At 38.4% G+C, this 21,430-nt stretch overlaps 1 protein-coding gene across 3 annotated transcripts; it reads left to right on the top strand.

Moving 5' to 3' along the window:
• The first annotated feature begins 556 nt into the window (after nt 1-556).
• ppp1r13l (protein phosphatase 1, regulatory subunit 13 like) lies at nt 557-14,917 on the top strand. Of its 3 annotated transcripts, none has more exons than XM_063493287.1 (13): nt 557-704; nt 6,160-6,240; nt 6,351-6,472; nt 6,859-7,414; nt 8,088-8,180; nt 8,293-8,381; nt 8,733-9,093; nt 9,183-9,643; nt 9,774-9,911; nt 10,612-10,745; nt 12,752-12,918; nt 13,476-13,669; nt 13,788-14,917. In XM_063493287.1, exons 2-13 carry the CDS (start codon nt 6,204-6,206, stop codon nt 13,821-13,823), a joined length of 2,388 nt encoding a protein of 795 aa, XP_063349357.1. In that variant the 5' UTR covers nt 557-704; nt 6,160-6,203; the 3' UTR covers nt 13,824-14,917. The 3 variants fall into 3 exon arrangements, with proteins under 3 accessions (XP_063349357.1, XP_063349356.1, XP_063349355.1); XM_063493286.1 differs by having other exon boundaries at nt 557-769; nt 6,177-6,240; XM_063493285.1 differs by having other exon boundaries at nt 557-769.
• The last annotated feature ends 6,513 nt before the right edge of the window (nt 14,918-21,430 follow it).

The following is a 21,430-nucleotide window of genomic DNA, read 5'->3' as shown; positions in this document are numbered from 1 at the left end:
TCCGACCACGTGTACAAGTCTCGTGAACTGAAACGCCCTGATTTCCTTACTTATTTGGTCCCATCTGTCCCAATTTAAATAACATTATTGATGTTTGACATTAATTTTCTCTTTAAAAATGAACTGAATATGTAATTAATTAAGTTCATAAAATGAAAAACAAATTTTTTGCGTGGCATCATATTGCATTGGTGCATGTTAGATCATTTCAATGCACAAGCATTATAAACTATAAACAACAGTAAGGTACTATTTTATGGTTTTATTTTTTTCTTAAAATGAGAGAGACTTGTGTATCGGAAGTATATGTTGGGCCTATAGGCCCAACAAATTAAGACAGTTATATGTTTTTAAAAATACATAATTGTGTAAAACAATTATATATATAGTCTATTATTATGCATGTAACACAGTTCATAAACAAAAAAAAATCTATTCAAAAGTGAGGGTGTGAATAAAAAAAATCGACAATTACCTGTCCGCAATTTACTAAATAATACGCAACTCCTCCCTCACGGATTATATACTTCACCTGGAACAGCTGTGGCAGGAACACCTGGCTCGGGTTACAGCAGTGAAGAAAGCCGAGGGGCTGGACTATCAGCCAAAATAACTCAACTCGGTACGCAGCTATGACTAAATGTCTGGAGCCGCCGCCACAAGAGAGCGACTCAAGCTGATCCCAACTTCAGGAAGACAAGAAGGTTTGGACGCAACGCTTTCTCTTCTCTTCAGTTTAGGACAAAAGGACAGGCTCTGATTTTTTGAGGTATGAACTTTTAATTTGTTCCGTAACGCAAGTTTTCCCATCTTCATGGTCGAAAACTTTAAGTTGCGGTTTAAGATGGTGCCTGCATTACGGTTTTGTGTAACGTCGGATTAGTTGTCTGTTCGCAGCTCAACTGAAGTTGTGAAAACTCTTTTTCACAGCGTATCTCCTTTCATTTCTAGTTGATTGTGAGGTTTCTTATATTTGAGGAGGAGCGTGTACTGTAATGAAAATCAGATGTTACCAACCGTGCCTGGCATGCCACTCTGTCCAAAACCACAAAGAAAAGCTGAAGTGCAAAAGCGAGCTGCTGGCTGGACATTGATGTGCAACCAGTAAAACAACCGTTTATTTACAGTTGTATAGTCTAATACAGCCATACAGCCATGTAGAAACACAATATCCAGGGTGGCTTTTCTGTCAGGACCTGTGAAGTTTTGTGCTTTTATTCTTTTTATTTTTTGATGTGCATTATTATTGGATTGTTACTACACTGGGTCCTGGATGAAATGTGTTAATTGTTATTTTTAGTGTTAGGATAAGCAAGAAATTCATTCATAACATTTGGTGTTAGTGTAACCACTGTTTCAGTCAATTTTACATCACAAATTCAAATCTGGCATGTAACTTCCCAGAAATGTCATATAGCACTGAGAGATTCCTGTGTCATATGCTGTGTAGAACAGTATTATGCTAGAAGTGAAGTGAATTACCACCACAGAGACATGAGGCTATGCTAAAAAACAGTTGTCCACATTATGGGACAAAAGAAAGGAAAGTTATACTCTTGTTCTGGATTAGTAATCATCACCTCAGCATGTCTCTGGTCTATCCATAGTTTATGTGCTCTTGTGTCTGCAGTGACTGGCTTTTATCCCAAGCTTGAGAAGTATAATAGTCATGTATTGTGTAAAGTCTTTGGAAGTGACAGTTGCTATCGTGAATAGAGCGTATTAGTGTGAACTCTTGTTTGTGTAATTATGTAGGTTTGGCTTTCAGTGACTAACTAGGTCAGCTGTGCAGGTGAAAGCACTGTTAAAAAAAAAAACACAGTTCTTTGGGTGGGGTTTTTGCAACTCGTTATCTCACCGTTGTCCAAGTACATGCCAATGAGCCATTTACGATTAGTCTAATGTCAGCATGGGTTCATAGTCAAATTTAACTAAACTTCTCATGTAACTAGGTCAGCACAACGTCATAGCGGTTTTTAAAATTAGTTTTACAAGCCTTGACATGACCTTTCACATAAACAGCTCATGTATTGCCAGTGTCTGTTGAGGCAATGATACTGATACTAATGATAAAGCCTATCAGTGCATGAAGATCTCAGAATTATGGAACACAGATTCCTGGTCATTCTCACAGTAATTACACAGCACCTCCCACATGTATCTGCATAATTATCCTTGGGTTTATTCTCCATTCTAGCCATGTTTTCAAACATTCTTACTACATGAAACAGTGATGAGCCAGTGTAAACATTATGCTGGATGTTGGACTTTGGACTCTTGGTATTTAAAATCTTACTATACAAGAGCAATTGAAAAAGCTTGAGTTGTTTTCCCCTGGAAGCTGACAAAGAAATCCTGTAGAGTAGTTCTGGAATATTGGCAGAAAGTTTTTATTTAGTTTGTGTTGCCTGTATGATGACTTACAGGTAACATTTGCTTTAGGACTCTATGATAATCAAAAATGAAAAGCAGGCCACAAAGGGAAGTTGTATAAAGGGAATGCTTTATCATGCTGTTGCAAGTTTTCTGCGAGCACAAAGCCAGTTCTGGAGGAAGGATATGAAGGAGGGACCGACAATTGTGAAAGAGAACAGGCAGGAAATTAATACCTAGATAGAAATACGTAGTTAGGATGAAACTAGAGAATTGGATGTGTAATCATGAACTTCTAGCGAAAGACATAAAAGGAGTGGGAAAGGGAGAGACTGCTTGTAGTCTTGGTTAGACACACCCTAGCATTTTGCAAAGCTAATGATTATTGTCTTTAATCTCTAAATTTCCATTGTGCTTCCCATAGTTTCTCTCTGTTTTTCAGGGTGTACTAACAGAATTTTAACATTTTGCACTGCCAGTAGTTTTGGGGACAGTAGTTTTGTCAAGTGCCATTTTATATTTTATTCCTGTGGCTTTTATGTTGGCTTCACCACTTGAAAGAGCTAATTGTTGCTGTATTGTACTACATTCTAGTCTAAGCACTGGCAAGAAAATCAAAATGTGGTTTTCCAAGAAACTAACCATGACACAAAACCAGAAATAGATGACAGCACCGCTGCAGTAGCCACAAGCTGTCAGTTCACTTTAAACGTCTAGATGATTGATGTTTTTTCGCTTCTATATTTACATATGCTTCTATCTTTATTTACTGTAGCACATGTCTATTAAAATGTGGAACAATTGCCTCAAGAGATACTATATGTGATAACTGAAAGGATATTGGCTGTTCCAACAAACAAAGTTATTGACTATATAGCTCTGTCTTCACTTCTAAAAACATTTTTTTCTTTACACAGAGTTGTCTAGATTTTTTATTATTTTTTTAGATTCATACACTTGCATAAGATAAAAGTGTTAAGTAAACAAAGGAAACCTATTGTGATTAAAAAGAAACAAACAAGGAGAAATAAATTAAAGAGATTATCTCAAAATAAACACTAAAATAGCACAAAAACAAAGGCAAATCCAGAATCTAAATGTTATTATGATAGGTATGTAATGGAAGATGATAGAACACAAAATAAAAGTAAAGTGAAAGGAGAGAAATAATTCAATATTTTCATTATATTAACCGCAGTAATGTGCTTTATTAGTTTGCAATAGACTAAGTTATAAGAAAAGTTAACGTCATAAACACACCCAAAAGAGTATCACTGTTTAAAAAAACTGCTTATCTTTGCTTGTTTTCACTTCTAGTTGAGCAGCGTAGCCTGGCTTTTCTATGCAAATACAGTCTTGTTTACTTTGTCTTACTTGATCATTTTCAGTGTATATTTGTTGTTGATTTAGTGACGGATTTGTCCAGTGTACATTTTCTGTAACCTTGTACAGCACTTAGGTCAGCAAAGGTTGTTCTATATGGGCTAGCGAAATAAACTTTAACTTGACTTGACTTCTTACATGCATCTAAAAATAAATTAAGTAACATCTAATTTTGATTCCGTTCTAGTTTCGGTGAAGTTAAAGTGTTCCGGCAACACAAAGCCAAAATTGTCGGAATCAAGAGAAAATAGCAAAGGTGCCAAACGGCATGCAGAGTTTCACAGGAAGAAAAAGGGTGGGGTGAATAAAATCCTGGGCAGTAAAGAGAGAGTTCAGTGAATGAGTGATCAGCCTGACCTTTGTGAGTCACCGAGAGTGCAGTCTCTTTTTGTGTGAGCTGCTGTTGACAGTGGTAAGTGTGCGAATGTGTGAGAATGTCTCACTGGGAGGAGTAAGGAATGTGAGCCTGCACCCAGGCCTGACTGAGATGTGACAAGTTCTTGCTACAAAGCATGACAAATAGTATGAATAACACTTATCTGATTCTGCTGTAAATTTAGTATTGGTTACTTCATATAACCCTTGTTTGCTCTGGCCAGGGCTAATTTTCAGTTGGTATTCTAATTAATCAGAATTATGTAGAGCAGGGTGTGCATAACCAATGCTGGTTAAGATTGGTCGACAAGGTTTCTTTATGTACAAACACAACAATATTAAACAACTGGGGGCTACGAAGATCAATCTCACATCTCTCTTCATGACTAGTTGAAGTGGCTTGGCTCCTTTAAACCACTGAAAGTGAACCGAGGAACATTTCCAAAACTGTTTTATATTTTTTCCTAGACATTATGCGTATTAAATTCATTTTCATCGTCATGTACATGTGTAATCTGTGTCTAGTCTAACACAATAAAAATCAAAGTATCAGGAAACAGCATCTGAGTGAAAGTGAGGAGGTTCAATAAATCTGTCCTCTGTCACAACTTTTTTCCCCCATTATATCTAAACTAGGGATGTCGCAATAAACCGAAATATAGAACGGTAAGGACAGGTAAAACTGGGTGGTTTGCAGTATAGTGTTACAGTCTATAGTGCTGTTGCACTGCCTGCAGGGCAAACTGGGTTCCACGGTCATAACTCTTGTAGGTCCTGGATAGCAGGAGAGACTTTTGCAACAGCAAAGATGTTGGTAGAAGTGTATTGAGCATTGAAATAAAAGCTGATTTATATAATACTTCAAAATAAATGTCCAAACAAGCGCCCAGATGTTCTTTGGTAGATGTCCTGCTGACTGACAGGACTTGCTTCTTGAAGGTGTCACTAATTTGGCACCTTACTACTGTAAGCCAGTTTGAACAATGTTCTTTAGTAACATCAAATTCCACCTTCATTCTAGCTTTATACTAGCTATGGGTTGGAAGGCAGCCATTGCAGCTCATGTAACATCTACTTTCCTACTGCAGAATGTAGTTGGTTAACTATACGAAGAACCGTAAACCACAAAGGAAATCTGCTGGAACTCACAATAGAAATTATTAGATAAGGGTGATAAGTTAAGCTTTCAACATGACAGAGTTACTTTTAGAAATGTCATGAACTAAAGGGTCTTCATAAGATTTCTACTGCATGAACAATATTTACTGGACCTAAAGGCTGAAGATGCACTATAAATGTATGTTTTAAGTTTACTGAGAAACGAGCAGTGGTGACGCTCAGCTTTTTGTAGTGCATCCAAATGTATACACAAAAAAGCCTTTGCAAAGGCTTCTATGCAAAGTGGTTATTACTGCGCAGCTCATTGTTCGTATTTTTTTATTGGCTTAAACTCATTAACAGAACAGCCCAGCCTGCATCGGTGTCTCTCTGGAGTGTTAGTATTACTATAATTTGTCACACACTTGAAGCTGTGCTGCACCTGTCTGTCTGAAACTGACACTCAAACATAAGTCATAAGTGATGTTAAGCTTGAGCACCTGGTATCTCAGATAACTTGGTTGAGTCAGTAGGTATGATGAACACCTGCAACCAGCACTTAAAAGGGCGCTCAAATGTCTATATTGTCATTATAAATGTTTGCAATTGTACACTGTGTCATATTTTTGTTTTTGCACTTTCAGTAATCAGGAAATTGTGGCTTGTTTAGACATGACAGGCATTCGGCTTATTTGGAAATTGCCTGAAGGCAATTTCAGCTTGCAGCTGAAAGGAAAAGCTAAGCAAAGTAAATCTTGCATGAAACCTAACTTTCAAGGTTGATTTAAAGTGAATGAGGGTTCGAGGAAGTCTGCGTGTAGTTCAGTATTAGGAGAAACATTTCCTGTAAAATGTTAATTCTTCTAAAAAGATGATAAAAAGCTTGTTAGCTGATGGAAGTGTTTCGTTTTTTGGATTCTGTCCTAACAGGTGGCGTTTGTTTTCAGGAGCAAGTTATTGCTACCTGATGAGTCATGAGTTCTCAAACAAGCTTTGGGAGCAGCATGCTGTGTGAGTTTCCACTAATGTTTGACTTTTCCACTTGGCTCAGTGTATATTTGTACATGTGGGAATAATATCCTCTGCTAATTGAGTTTTGTACATTTGCGGTTTATATTCAGTCCAGACCATGAATGAAGATCTGAGCGCATCACTCGCTACAGCAGACGAGTTATCCAAAGAGTTTAACTCCTTGCTGCAGGAGGCCTCCTCCAGCAATAACAACACAGAGTCTAAGTCACAGGTATTCACTCATACACACACATCTAGTACTAGTTTCCCTCTTTTATCTGTTAATTTGCACTAGTTTATAATAGTTACATTTTGTAGTCCTTCAAAATGTGCAACATGGGTGGAAATATCAAGCTTGCCACCGGCAGTGGTTGATTTATTTATTTTTTCCTTTCCTCTGTTTCTAAATTAAATTTTGCCAGTGAGGGGGTTTCCTTGTCCTGATTTTTTGTAAATGTGTGAACACAGACCAAAATAAAAACTTTCATTCAAATTCACTTGCACTCTTTCAAACACACCCTTGTTCAGATGTAGTTGAATGCCAACACAAACATGTTAACGTGTTTGTGTTTAAAACAAAATAAAACGCAGTGATATCCATATTTCTTTTTTCTGTAGGCCACCTCCAGTATCTCCAGAGAGCAGCCTCAGTCCAGTTGGTCTTCCAGCACTTCCACTACTAAACAGGCATCCGGTGGCAGCAGTAATGGATCCTCCAGCTCTTCAGCTTACTCCGCAAGCTCAGCATCCTTCCGTCCCATTGACTCTGTCAGTTCTAACAATAATAATACTAGATCCTCCCCCGTATTCCCATCAAGCCCAGTATCATCCCCAAAGCTCCAAAGAAGTCCACATGCTCCAGTCCGAGCTGGATCTGACATTGTCCACCATAGTTACAGCCATTCAGCTCAAAACATGAAGTATAATTCTTTGCCTCGTTATGACAAGAGCCCACGAAGCTCAGTTAGCTCCACTGATAGAAGCCCTGCTCCAAACTCAAAGGCTGTTACTTTGGAACCATCTGCTTCAGCCCATTCCAATTTGCTCAGACCTTATGACAACAGCCAGATGGGTCCAAGGTCGCCTCGATTCGACAGAAGCCCTTCTCCGTTGTCTGTCAATTATCCAATGTCCAGCACGCTTCCCAGAAATTTTAGCAGTTCCAGGCAACAAGGTAAAGGTTTTCCTTTTCAGGACATTTAAACTTAATTATCATGAAATTCATTTTACTTTATTACCTTTGTAGTAATTTTAATACATTTTATTAAGAAACTAGGTGAGCAACTACCCAACAAGTCAAATTAAATTACCTCAACATATCTGGATATAAGTCAGAATTTGAGATGTAACAATTCAAATATTGTCTGGATTAAATAAAGGGGTGTGTTGGGTAGAGATGTCATTAAAGTGTGGCTGAAAAAAAGTGCTACTTAGTCAACAAGATAAAATGCATTTAAAGGATGACTAAAAGTAATTCTGTAAATACACAACTACTGGATTGAACAAATTTTTAAACAAATGAGGTTTTGCATTGCCAAACATGTTATTTACTAATGGTACATTATAAGTGCAGCTGCAGTCATGTTGTTCATAAATAGTCAAATGTTGATGCAACCAGGACCTTGACAAACACAAACAATATTACTAACAGACTCACTTTCTGAGCATGAAAGCAAATCTAAAAGTAGACATGTCACAGTGTTCTTTCAGTTATAAAAAAGAAACTAATGAAAATGTTATAAAAAAAATAATACTGGTCCGTAAGCTTATTAACTTTCTAGCACACTTGCTCTATTTTTGTCTTTCCTTTGCTCATATTTTTGTTGCTTTATCTCCCACAATCTCAGACGAGGCTGTGCAATGGCAGAAGAGTCCTGGCAAGTGGAATGAGACAGATCTGGACATGTCTTATGAAAGGAAGCCTCACCACACTTATGACAGTTAGTGGTTTTATGACAATTTAAAGTGAATTTCTGGAATGAGTCTCTGCAAGTAATCTAAGCAAGTTTTTTTTGTTGTTGTTCTTTTTGTTTTTTAACCTTCCTGTTGCAGAGACAGAGTGGCTGCGGTCGACTATGCCGAATCCAAATTGGAAAGAATCCAACCTCGATGGCCCTTCTCCAGCTCCAAGCCCCATAAAGGTAAATAGTAATACTAGATGAAACTTGTTTGTATGGCTTTTGTGTATCTCAACGCTTTAATTCCAATGAATCTGCTTCCACACTCCCTGCGGTTCATGAGAAACTTCAGATATGCAAATTATTCTATTTCCTTGTTTTTTCATAGATAAGAAAAAGTTGATTGGAACATTAGTGAACAGGATGCACCTTTCCTAAAAATCTTGATCTCAATTCAGAGCATGTTTTTTGTAATACTGCATTTTTTGTCTTCTGCGGGACAGGAAAATGTCCAGTTTAATGAAAAAGAAATGCAATTTCTTACATTGAAATAAAAGGAAAAAAAGTGTCCCTTTTTTGTTTCTTCTGTTACAGGATCGTCACTCTAGTACTCTTCAGTTTTCCAGTGGATCCCTCCCCCGTAATGCACGTATTGCAGTACCACCATCCCAGTCTCACTCCCCTTACCAGTCTCAGCCCATCTCCCGTATTTCTATTCCTCCCAATTCAACTCAGTCCCGGCAGCATAAACCCATTCCTCTTTCTGTCATCATGCGCCTTCAAAATCCTTATTGGGGAGCAATGATAGCCCCCCAACCCAGAGTGGTTGGAGGACAAAGTGACATGTCACCTTACCAACCTGCTGTACCCGTCCCAAAGGAATTCTTCCAGCCTCCTGCAGTTCAGCCACAGCTGAAGCCACCTGAGCTGTGGCAGCCAGCTCTATACAGTGACGGTAAAACACATTTAACATTAGCAAACACTTCCACACTATGGTTTATGAATCTTTGTGTTATAAATGGCTGTTTTTATCCATGTTTGTAGTGCTGAACCCTGCGGATATAGATGCAGAGTTAGAGCGGTTGGTATCTGCTCAGCAGAACCCTGTAAATTTGGAGAATCCTGCCATGTCAGAGGATAGTGTGGAGACCGAGGGCACCAATCAGCAACCTCCTCGGCCCCTAAGCCCCACCACGCTGCAACCAGTGGTGGCGCCTGATGCCCAGAGCCATGTGACCCCTGTCATAGAGGAGGTCCTGCGCATCAGGGCAGAAATTCCCAGAGCCCTGAAGAGGAGGGGCTCTGTGAACCTTTCAAAGCCCCTGAAGAAGCCCTCGCATTACCAACCAAACCAGTACAAACATCTTATCAACAAGCTCTTTCGAAAGGAATACCATCACAAGGCGGACAAAGGTAGTGAGAGTAGCAGCTCATCAGATGGGGAGGACAGTGCTTTACCCCCTCCCCCTCCACCTAAGACATCCACTCTCATTAAAAATGACAAAGTAAGTATTTAACAACAATAACAATATAACAATTATAACAATAGCTTCTAATGTTTTAAAAGGTGGAATGCAATCTTCTGCAGCCAAGTGTTTTGCTTTATACAAACTGATATTCTGTTTTTTTGTGCAGAATTACCGTTCAATTTTGCGCCTGCCTAATCGAAAGCGCAAAAATTCTGGCAGGCGGGCTCGGCTTAGCCCGCTGGTGCTTGTGCTTGATGGAGCTTTAGCTGGAGACCTGGAGACAGTGCAGAAAGCTGTCCAGGAGGTATGTATACTAGCTCTATCTCTCTATCTCTATCGCTAGCTTAATTATATTAAGAATTTAAAGAGAACTTCAGTTAGCAAAGTCCAGTCATAACCTGTGCAGGCAGCAAGGTTTGGATGTATTTCAAGAAAATAGCATGATCTCTGAGGACTGCCCAAAAATCAAGAGCAACATCAACTGAACAGAGTCATGTTGGTTCACACATTTAATACAAGTAAAATAAACTTTTCATTCGCCTTGAGTTTGGCCTAATTTTTTTCCCACTTCTTTAGCTTACATCAGCAGCCTTTATAAATACAGTTTATTGGACTGCAACAGTGAAGTGACAGACTTCCTGCTCCAGTGCCGTATTTAGACATTAAGAAGTACTGAGAATTGTGAAAAAATGTTTTATGTTTAACTTTAGCTTTCTGAAGGAACACATGCTGAGTATGTGTTCTATTGTTCAGCTCATCTCTGAGTCTTCCAGTCAGCACAATAGCTTCAACTCCTATTTTAGTAGTCGCGATAACAGGCTTGCTGAAAGAAATGCTGACAGTCATGCTAAACGAATGTCAGAGTGGATAAACTGGTTACAACAGATGCAAATCTTATTTGTTTTATGTCTGCAATTCATTTAAATGGGGGGGGGGGGGTGTGTGTGTGGAAATGAATCACATTTTATCTGACAAATCTACTGTGTGTAAAATGCTTTCCCAAGATGAGTGATCCCAGCCAACCAAATGAAGAAGGCATCACTGCCCTTCATAATGCCGTCTGCTTTAGACATCACGATATTGTGGACTTCCTGGTTCGGATTGGAGTTAATGTCAGTGCACCTGACAGCCATGGCTGGTAAATATTTGTTTACTGTTTTATACATCCTCTTTCTCTTATTTCCTCTTATGTTTGCCTCCTGTAAAAGCCTTTGTGTAACTAGTTCATATAACGTATTTCAGAACACAACATTACTCCTTGTTTGCACAGCCATGTGGACAAAAGGTACAACCTATTTCAGTTCAAAAGATTTACATATCAAGCCATAAAATTGGTCTTACATTTAGATAGATGAACATTACATGGCATAGTGTTGTTATTATTATTTTTTAACCAAAACTCAACCAAAATGCAGAAGGAAAAATTAAATACACCCTTAATTTTCCATAGGGCTTAAGAGGGTAAGTAGCACACAGGAGCTGCTGATCAAATACACTTGATTAACTGATCATCAACAAGTGTGACCACCTCTATAAAAGCAGAGGTTTTGGCAGTTTGCAGGTCTGGTGCATTCAGGCGCGTGCAAGCCCACTCCCCTTACCAGAGTGTGCACCAATGATCTCAGATAAGCAATTATTGTTTCCTACTGTTCTGGAAAGGGTTATGAAGCTATTTCCAAACAAGATGAAATCCATCATTCTACTAGGAGAAAGATTATTTGCAAAAGGAAAACATTAAAGACAGCTGCCAGTAAATGTTCCAGTAAATTCACCCCAACGTCAACGTTCAGACAAATTAAAATTGAGATATAAAAAAAGAACCATTCAAAATACACCAGTCCTCAGCCTGTTAAATGTTACATTTCATTCATCAGCATGTTAAATGTTACAGTTCATGGCAGTACAATGGGACAAAGACTGAACAAGTATGATTGTGTTGAAGGGTTGCCAGGAGAAAGCCTGTTCTCTCTAAAAATAACATGGCAGCATGGCTTAGGTTTGAAAACCTGCATCTGAACAAATTACAAGGCCTCTGGAACAATGGTTCTCATTTAGTAACAATGCCTGCACTCAAATTCATTCAAACATATCATGCCAAATCAGTCTTTTATACCAAATTGGTTCATAATTTATTAACACAGTTAGAACAAAATGATGAAGGCCTAACTTTGGAAAGCTTTTTCAACTTTTCTCTTTGGGTGCAATTGTTTCCATTTTCAGTTGGCCCTGCTTTCTTGCCATAGATGCGTAGACTTCTGTCTTGCAACATCGACCACTTTTCTCATGTTTAATAAATTCCATATTAATTTTGTGTATACACACAATTTTTGCACAAAAGAAATGTATGCTTGAACATTTCCATGCACATATTAGTAAATAGCTGTCTAAAGAATATCTTTAGGCAGACATGCCCAAAGTGGAGATGTAGTGCCTCACATTTGGTGAAAACCAAACACAAACACCTCATACCAACTGTCAAGCACAGTGATGGAGGGGTAATGTCTGGGCTGGTTTTGCAGCTACAGGACAATGGCAACATGTAGTTTTTGAGTATACTGTAAACTTATTTATATACAAAATTATTCTAGAATCAGATGTGAAGTCTTTTTGACTAAACTTGGTCATCCGTCCTACAGGGCACAGATTCTAAGCATACTGGTAAATCGACAACAGACTGGTTGAAAAAGAAAAGAATTAAGGCCTTGCACTGGCCACAGCCTCACTGAAATGCTGTGGTGGAACCGTAAGTGAACTGTGCATAAATGAATGCCTGCAAAGCTCAATGAACTCAAGCAACGTTGCTAAAAAAAAAAGTGGGCCATAGTTCGACCATAATGATATGAGAGTCTGATAATACAGAAAACGTTAACATGTAGTGTGCTTAACTTTTCTTTTTTTTGCATTTTGGTTTTGTTCTTATTAAATAAATATTTCCCTTTGGCTGTGCTGACAAGGATAAAAGTTTTTCAGTCTAAGTTATCATTTGATGAAGTTGATCTGAAGGACTTGCAAAGGAGTAGATGTTTTATTTTTTTAATATAATGTTATATCCTGGTACGCAAAGCCCTGGAACTGGAAGACGGTGTCCGGATATATCTATATCTATAAATACAACATAATAAAAGCTCTCTATGTGGCCCACAGGACTCCTCTTCATTGTGCAGCCTCTTGCAATGACCGTCCTCTTTGTGAGTTTTTGGTGAGGAGTGGGGCTGCTGTCATGGCCGTTACAGAAAGAGACAGAGCTACTGCCTCCCAGAAGTGTGACCCTTATGCTCCTGGATATGAGGAGTGTGAAACCTTCCTGAGGGGTGAGACAACAACTCCCACACGTAAACTGTACTATGAACTGTCTAATTAGTCAAATAGTACTTATAACTTATCATATGATACTTTCTACTGATGTAATCTGCTGCATGTTTAACCTCAATGTCAATTGTTTTGTTAAGTAGGATTCAGCCATTCACAGACATGTACAGAATATGTATATATTGTATGTTGTAATATAAATAATAGTAAGAAAAATAATAATCATAGTTAAATAGTTTTGTTCAAATTCTACTCCCAAAGAAATGTTAGGAGGACATATAAATTTTGTTCTTGTTACACAAGGATCACTATGATTACAAGTTTTCTTTCTTTCTTTCATTCATTCTTTCTTTTTTAAAATTTATTTTAAGAATACAGCGTAGGAACACTTTAAGGAGGCATTTTAAAATAAAGCTATAGTGAACTATAATTTCTTTAATTATTATGAAATCAAAAGCAAATATAGTGACCTCTAGCCTCTCAATGAACACTATTCCAAACTACTGCTTTCTGGTACAGCAGTCTTTATATTTATATGTATCCTGTTTTCTTTCTTCAGCTGCGGAGGAGGCCATGGGGGTGGACAACAGCGGAGTGCTTTATGCTCTGTGGAGCTACCCAGCTCAGGCAGCAGATGAGCTGAGCTTTAAAGATGGAGACATGGTCACCATCCTCCAGAAACCTGAGGGGTCAGACTGGTGGTGGGCCTCACTGTGTGGCAGGGAAGGCTTTGTTCCAAACAACTACTTTGGGGTAAGACACCACTTTCTAAATAAAGAAAGCATCAATTCAGCTCCTGATTTCATGATTTTCATTTTGCAACAAAACATGACTTTTAATTGTTTTCATGTTTGTTTTTTTCTTTTTCTAGCTTTTCCCGAAGGTTCGGCCGAAATCTCTGTGTTAAGTGGCATCCTGATTATCAGGTCTGGTCAAACTGATGCAGGGAATATTCTCAGATGCTTTATAGCTTCAGACTTTTAGTTGAACAACTGTGTCTGTACGACCATAAAAAGACTGCAGACCTAAAAGATTTTTTGTGATCTGTCAGGGAAGGAGAGGCAAAGGTGGAGTCTCTATATTCCTTTTGGCTGTACTGACAAGGATAAATCTTTTTACATTTGTATCGGCTCGGCTGTAGAATAATTATCTATGTTACAACTCTATAACAGATAGTCAAATTTTGTTGTCTATCCAAATGTTACAAAGGGGTGAAGGTCCACGTTGTTCTGATTACTTAGGCTTCAGTCAAGGGTTGACCATACAAGGAGTAAAAAGTTGGTAAGGTTACTAATCAGAATGCAAACACTGGCTTTTGATGTTCAGTCAACTTATCAGCAAAGTCATTGCAGGTGTGTGAAATCTTGTGACTGCTCAGTTTAGAAATGCTTTGCTTCAATCAAAGTAAAATCCAAGTTTTCATTCCTGGAAAAGTTTGCAGAAAGGAAGCACCACAGTAAAAGAGAGCAGTTAGCAGGGAATGTTTCACTTTACATAATATTTCAGAAATGTACTCAGATATCACAGTCTTTGCAAATAGTTTCTCAGATATTAGTACTAGTATTTAACTGTAACTTTTTCTGGCTACAGTGGCTGTTAAATCCTAATAACAACAATATTCTTGAAATATGTGTGATTTTTGAATGTCAGGAGTTGTGTTCTCCTATCAGTACGGCGGTAGTAGGTTTACCATAGTATTTTCAATCTCAGTATTTTCTTTTTGCCTTCAGTTTTGTGTTGTATGTTTATGCTCACTAAATAAGTGGGTCTTTTTTGAAAGTGTTTTCTGGGTGGATGTGCTTCTGTGTGTGTACTCACAGTGGTGTAGTGAATGTGACTTATTTTTTTCCTCCTGGTGACAAAAACTGCTTGTATTATATTTTTTTGTTTCCACACAAGTTTCACTTGTGTTACTAGGGCCCTCTGTGCATCTAACCTTTAGGTTTCTATGGAGCACATAGTGATCAAATATTTGAATACTGAATAAAAAGATGAATATCATGTTTTTGTTTTTGCCTTTTCTTTAAAATGTGCTGTATTTGGAGGTTTGTTACTTGAAAATACCATTTTGAAATATCCCTTACTGACCAACAGATGGCATTGTATTATCAAGTATTTCAACAGCTGCGTGTTTTGCAAGCAAAAACGGTATATAGTAATATATGACAAAGCACCATTCAAGGCTGGTCTGCAGCATTATCCCACACTGTAAATTATACATGGAAAAAGATCTTCTAAATTCTTTTATTTCTTCTTATTTGAAGTTGCATTCATTTCCCTGATCTTTTTCAGTATTTTTCCTTTTACACCACAGAGCACCCACAGGACTGCTGTGATATTTAATGAATCTTAACTGTAATCTTATGAATAAGTGTAGTTACCAAAAAAGCTACACGCATGATGAACAGTTTTTTTTTAAATTAACTCTGATTTGCATCTTTTGATCTACAGACTATCTGCACTGATATTAACACCAATGCCTGTATTCTTCAACACAATCCCTGAGGACAATTAGTGCCAACATTGATTGAAGCTGACTGCTGTTCTCTTTAAATGTTTCGTGTTATGCAGATTATACAAACATGATAATAATCACATACAGAAAAGTGGATATACAGCATCACTGTTAACTCACACACACACTGGTGGGTAGATGTGATGAACTAATGCTGTGTGTCTGGTGAATAATTCAGGTGATTTAAGTGAACTTAAATGTCCAGTGGCCTGTGGCAGAATACATAATGTTTCACTGAAATAGATCTTCGACTCAGCTAGAAGGCCATGATATAGAGCAGGAACACACCACACAGTGGAAAATCATTTTGTCTTAAATTAAAAAATAAGAAGTCAGCAACTCAATGAGGTAAGATGTTGTTGTAAGCTGTTTCACGTTTTTGATTTCTAGAAAGATAAAATTTTAGGAGGCTGATGAGCAAGGTGAGCCATTTTATCAATTTTTATAATCAAGGTTTTGTGTTTTGTACATTTAAAATTGATACTGCTATTTTATAAATAATGAGTTCTTGTCACATAAACTAATAGTCCCCATCATTGTTAAACCCAGCACAGTTCAGTGTAGTAATAATAATCTGTAAGTTTGAACCTAATGGTTAAACACTGCCTTCCTCTGCAGCCAATGCTTTGGTTTACAAAGCATAACATTTTCTGCAGTAATTTCTGTTTCTGAAAAGTCTCAAAAACCTTTTTTTCCCTTTTTTTTTTTATCACAAGTCTTCAGTCAAACCCACATCTCTTTGCAAGACCTGCACTAGTAAAAGAACTGCATTTGAAGTTGTGAAGAGTTCTTTGCAGAACAGTAATTCTCTTCAAGCAGAACTCATTTGCTGCCTCATTTAAACCCCATTATAACCACGATGGATGAAAATGAACTGTTAGTGGCGTGGCCTGCTGTCGGAGGAGTGTGGTTACCTGCCCAGTCTGCATCGTCAGTGCACATTTTTATTTTTCTTCCATTTCCTCACACTGCATTCAACTCTGACTCAGATCCCCAACCATACCACACCTGCACACACACACAAACACATAATGGTTTCAGACAAGCTGGCAATTCTCAGAGAGCATATTTCCCAATCGGTGTCTGGCAACGCTACTTGACACAGCAGGCTGGCCCTTTACTGCTGCAGACATATAAGAGTGTAATCACACAGAGAGAAAGTGAGCTTTACTGTCATAAAGTGAAGTAGAAAGCTGAAGGGAATCTACTAAAAAATAGGGAAAATAAACGTTATAACTGGATGAGAAAATTAAATGAAGAGACATAAAAGGTGTAAAGCAACACAGCAGGCAGTTTTCTGTTTGTGGAGAAATGTAGCGATTATCTATAAACCAACTAGCCATGAAAAATGTGATTCATTACGCCTACCCTGAGTGATTGAGAGTATGTTGAATCAACAAATATAATCTAAAATCTGTTCTGATAATGTCCAAAAGAGAAAAGATATATAGAATAAATGAAAATTATTATTAGTAGTGGGTATTATTTTTACTTGTGAAAAAAGTATAAAATCATTTATAAGAACACACAAACCCAGAAACACACAGTTTTCAACCAGAGCAACCAGTTGAACCAAAGGGCATCAATATTATATGTTTTTACCTTTTAGGTATTAATCAGATGCCCTTCTTTGTTAGTCTTTTTGGTGACTTAGGGCAGGAAAGCATCTTCAGTGTGATCTCAGGGAATGCTTTGTTTCGTTATTTAAGAACAACAAACGAGTATACATTTGCTTTTCGAGCACTACAGTGCAGCAACAAATATGCATATCTGTTTTTCAGCTATCCGAACTGTACTGATGTCTTCTCGTATTCTGTGAATATTATGTGTGACAGCCAGCAAACTGCCTTCAAGGGACATCATGTTAGTGTCTGTTGGCATGTGGACTTGTTTGCATGCATGCACGCACATGTGCCTGTATTTCTGCATTCATGCTCCTTTCTCAATCAGACACTGAGGTGAGCAGACAGATCCATGCAAATATGTCCACTCCGCCTTTTTCTTTCATTCTTTCCCTACCACATCCATTCTTCCTGTGTTCCCACTCTGTGCTCCTGTGGAGTAATGAATAATAGAGGAGTGCTTGTCCTCCCTTGCTCCCCTAGTTAATCAGAGCTCGCCTGGCTGCCCTCTTCTCTGCCACTCCTCACTTTAATAAATCATTCAGGCTTTCAGGACGACAAGTACGTCAGAGGAGGCTATAAGCAAGGGTTGCAGTGGTAAAAACCCTCTCTTACAACAACCTATATCTCCTTTGCTCCAAACCAGGAACAACCCTTTCTCACTATCATCTCTCTTACCTATGTGTGTCCTTTATTTTTTCAGTCACCCCATCCCTTCTTTCACATTTTTTAAAAATTTTTTTATTTACAAGACAAGCAAGTCCTCTTTTCACTTTCTCTCTCCCACGGGGAACCATTTCACTTAAGCTCTCACTCCAGTGAGGTCCAACCTAACACATAATGTTCTCATTCCTCATCTCTTTCCTCCTCCTTCTTCCTCCGTTCCCTTTGTCTGCCCTCACTGCCTGAGCAGAAATTCCCTTCTGGCATGACGTCACATAAATATGAAGTGGTAATGCTGCATAAAGGGTCATAAATGGAATGGATAAAAAACATAAATAAACAACAAGACAATCATGAATTGCAGGATGTGCAGTGAAAGTGTAATATCCCTTTTCATATTAGATATCCAATCATATGATGCAGTTGAGAAAAACTGATTTGGGAAGGTGCCTGTTGGACTCCATTATAGGAAGAAGTTGTGATTACTTGAGTTAGTGAATATTTTCAGCCGCATTAGATCCTCAGATGTATTTTGATAAAAGAGTTGTTGGGACTCTTATCAAAAAGAAGGAAGGTAGGTGATGATCAGCTAGCAGAAGTGTGACTTAATGCTGAGAAAGATCTGATGTCTGCTTTGAGAGTGTTGATGGGGAAGTATAGAGAAGGTCACAGTTGCACTGTATCTTTATGGATCTAGAGAAAACATATAATAGTGTGCCAAGAGAGGAACGGTGGTACCGTATGAGGGAGTGAGGAGTGGCAGAGAAGTAACCGAGGGTGATACAAAACATGTATAAGGGCAGCAAGACAGTGTTGGGGTGTGTACAAGTATCATATGGGTTCAAAGTGGGGGTGGAATTACATCAGGGATCAGCTCTGAGACCCTTGTTGGTTGCAGTGGTGATGAGCAGACTGACAGGTGAGGTCAGTCAGAGAGGCAAGGCTGTGAGTGTTTGGACATGTGTAGAGGAGGGATAGTAGATTAACTGGATAGAGGATGTTGAAGATGGAGCTGCTAGGGAAGAGAAAAAAGACAGAATACAGAGAAAATTCATAGATGTAATGAAAGAAGACATGCAGAAGGTAGATGTGACAGAGGAGAATGCTGGGGATAGGATGACATGGAGGCAGATGATTTTCTGTGGCCTCCCTAAGGAGACAAGCATGAAAGAAGAAGAGGAGTCAGGATAACATCACCAACTAGCCTGGAGCACACTCAGATTACATCCATTAATCCACTGGGATTGATTCTGCTATGAATACAACAAATAAAACTAAGATGCTGTGTCAGTCAAGAAGTTGATTCAGTGCATAAACTAATTTCTACTGAAACCTTAAGGCCTCTCCACTGCTTACCACCTTTCTGCAATGTATAGATGGAAATATAATAAAAACAAAACTGGAAAAGAAGTGGAGAGCTTGAATGTTATCGCTGTAAATAACACTACTGATGAGTGTGTTTTGTTAGCCTGATGCTTTGACAAGAAGGTGCACTCAGGTGCTGGATCTGGTGCTCATTAAGGGGCATCAAAAACAAATGCCAGAATGGATTTGTGAGGGGAAAAACATAAACTTCCACAAAAGCTTCTGTTTGCCCCTTATATTTATCATTGTTCTGTCATTTAATATTTCTCAATTTTCCTCTTCCATCAGGATACACACAGAACTTCTAGGTATCATGACTTTATGTGAACAATCTTTGCTTCTAACCCTGTCTCTTCTGGGTGTTCTCAGCCTCTTTTAGTCCTTTACAGACAGACTGTCTGAGCAACAATTATTCTTAATCTGACTCCATTAACCAAACACCCCCCATTCCCATCACTTCCTCGGCAGGAGGATATTAATCACTTTAATTGCCAAAAGACCTCAGACCTGAGGCTCCTATCCAATCCCCCATCTTTCATCTTGTCTGTTCGGATGTTTCTGTCTTTGTCTGCTTTTATCTTTATTTGCTCTTCCTCTATATTAGACCCCACACCCACCACAACACACACACACACACACACACACACACACACACACACACACACACACACACACACACACACACACACACACACACACACACCTCCCCCTTTCCCATCATGATGTCACATGCATAAAAATGACAAAACAAAAAAGAAAAAGCTTTTTCTTTATTCAGCCTTCCCTCTCAAGTAAATCAATTACTCTTGAATTGCCACTTAAGCATTTATTTCATTACTTACCACAATTTCATTACACTAATAGAAATCCAGCCAAAATCCCCCAAAAGTTGTGTATATGTGCACATGTGCGCGCATGCAGGGAAGAGTGTGTACTGAACATTTCTTGGCATGTGTGCATGCTCTGGTATTTATTTGCTGTCTGATCTGATTAGTGGCTCTTACACTGTTCCTTTTTAAATGTTCATAATGAGGTGCTGTTTCAGTTCACCGCAAGGTTAATGAATAAAAGGAGGAAGATGTGGGAAAATTTGCTGCATCTGGGAAAATATATCACAGTGCACCACAGAAGATGAGAAACAGAGAAAGAGAGAGAGAGAGAGAGAGAAAGTGCCAAGCAGAGTTGTGTAATATCATTTTGTGTGGTGACCTCTGTTAAACAGTGCAGGCTTCCGTATTGCTGTGAAGCACTCTTCGGGGAGCTCTGCCCATGGCTGCCCACTGAGCCTTCAGATGAAGTATGTGTTCATGACACATTTTGATATATTTGTAATTTTGTTCAACAAAGAACGATTGCTGTAGACTCTTCACAGAAATAGAAAGCCACAGGAATAATACTGTAAGGCACTAGGCATGGTGAAGCTTCAGGTGCACGTTCATATGTGTCTTTAATTGACAATGATCTTTTACCCTGGAGCAGCAGCTGATTGCACGGATACTGCGATTTTTTTCCCAAAATCTGTCCACAGATAGTCCGGCTGTCAGGCAAACACCCACAAAAGTGCTGAAAACCACCTTTGATATATTTCCCACTACAACTGCTAGATGTCTCTAAGACCACATTTTGCTGTGATGACACATGCACACACAAGCACACATACAGAGACTCACAAGGTGAACAATACCACCTATATTGGGAAACTCTATATCTGATACTGAAAAACATAAAGAAACTTGTATACATATTTGGTCATAAAAATTGGGCTATATACACTAATGCGTACTGTTAACATTCATAAATCACTTCTGGGTCTTAATGAAATGAGATATCCAACACAACAAAAGGTAGTCCACAGCTTTAGGTTTGTCCCACATGTATCTTTAAATAAACAACTATTTCAGGGTTAGTCTTATGGCTTTATAAGGGATTTTAAAAATTTCCTATTCTACCTAATTGTTTATATTACTCTATATTTTTCAGATACATTTGGGACATAGAATCTAAGTCATCGTTTCCACTAAATATCTAATCATTCTGGTCTCAGACTGGTTTTGTTTATTGCATTTTTTAAATTTTGGTTTTCAAATTTTCATTTTAGCTCATACTCATAAGCCTGTTTTCATACACCTAGCATCTGGCACCCACCTTATAGTGTAGTTTTCTTCCAAGTTAATGTGCTTTACATTCCTCCTGAGGACGGATGCTACAGAGTCATGAAAATGACTGAGTCAAAGAGAAGAAGGACAGATGAATAATTCTTTAGAAGCTCAGTCTTGTTTTGCATGATCCAGATGTTGAAGCAATAACAGTTAGCTTAGACAGTTGTGCTGTCACATCAATAAAGTGGAC

The sequence above is a fragment of the Pelmatolapia mariae genome, linkage group LG14, assembly GCF_036321145.2.
Source record: "Pelmatolapia mariae isolate MD_Pm_ZW linkage group LG14, Pm_UMD_F_2, whole genome shotgun sequence".
Taxonomy (NCBI): domain Eukaryota; kingdom Metazoa; phylum Chordata; class Actinopteri; order Cichliformes; family Cichlidae; genus Pelmatolapia; species Pelmatolapia mariae.
Note: the sequence above shows the minus strand (reverse complement) of the source record. Positions and strands in the feature narration are given on the sequence as shown.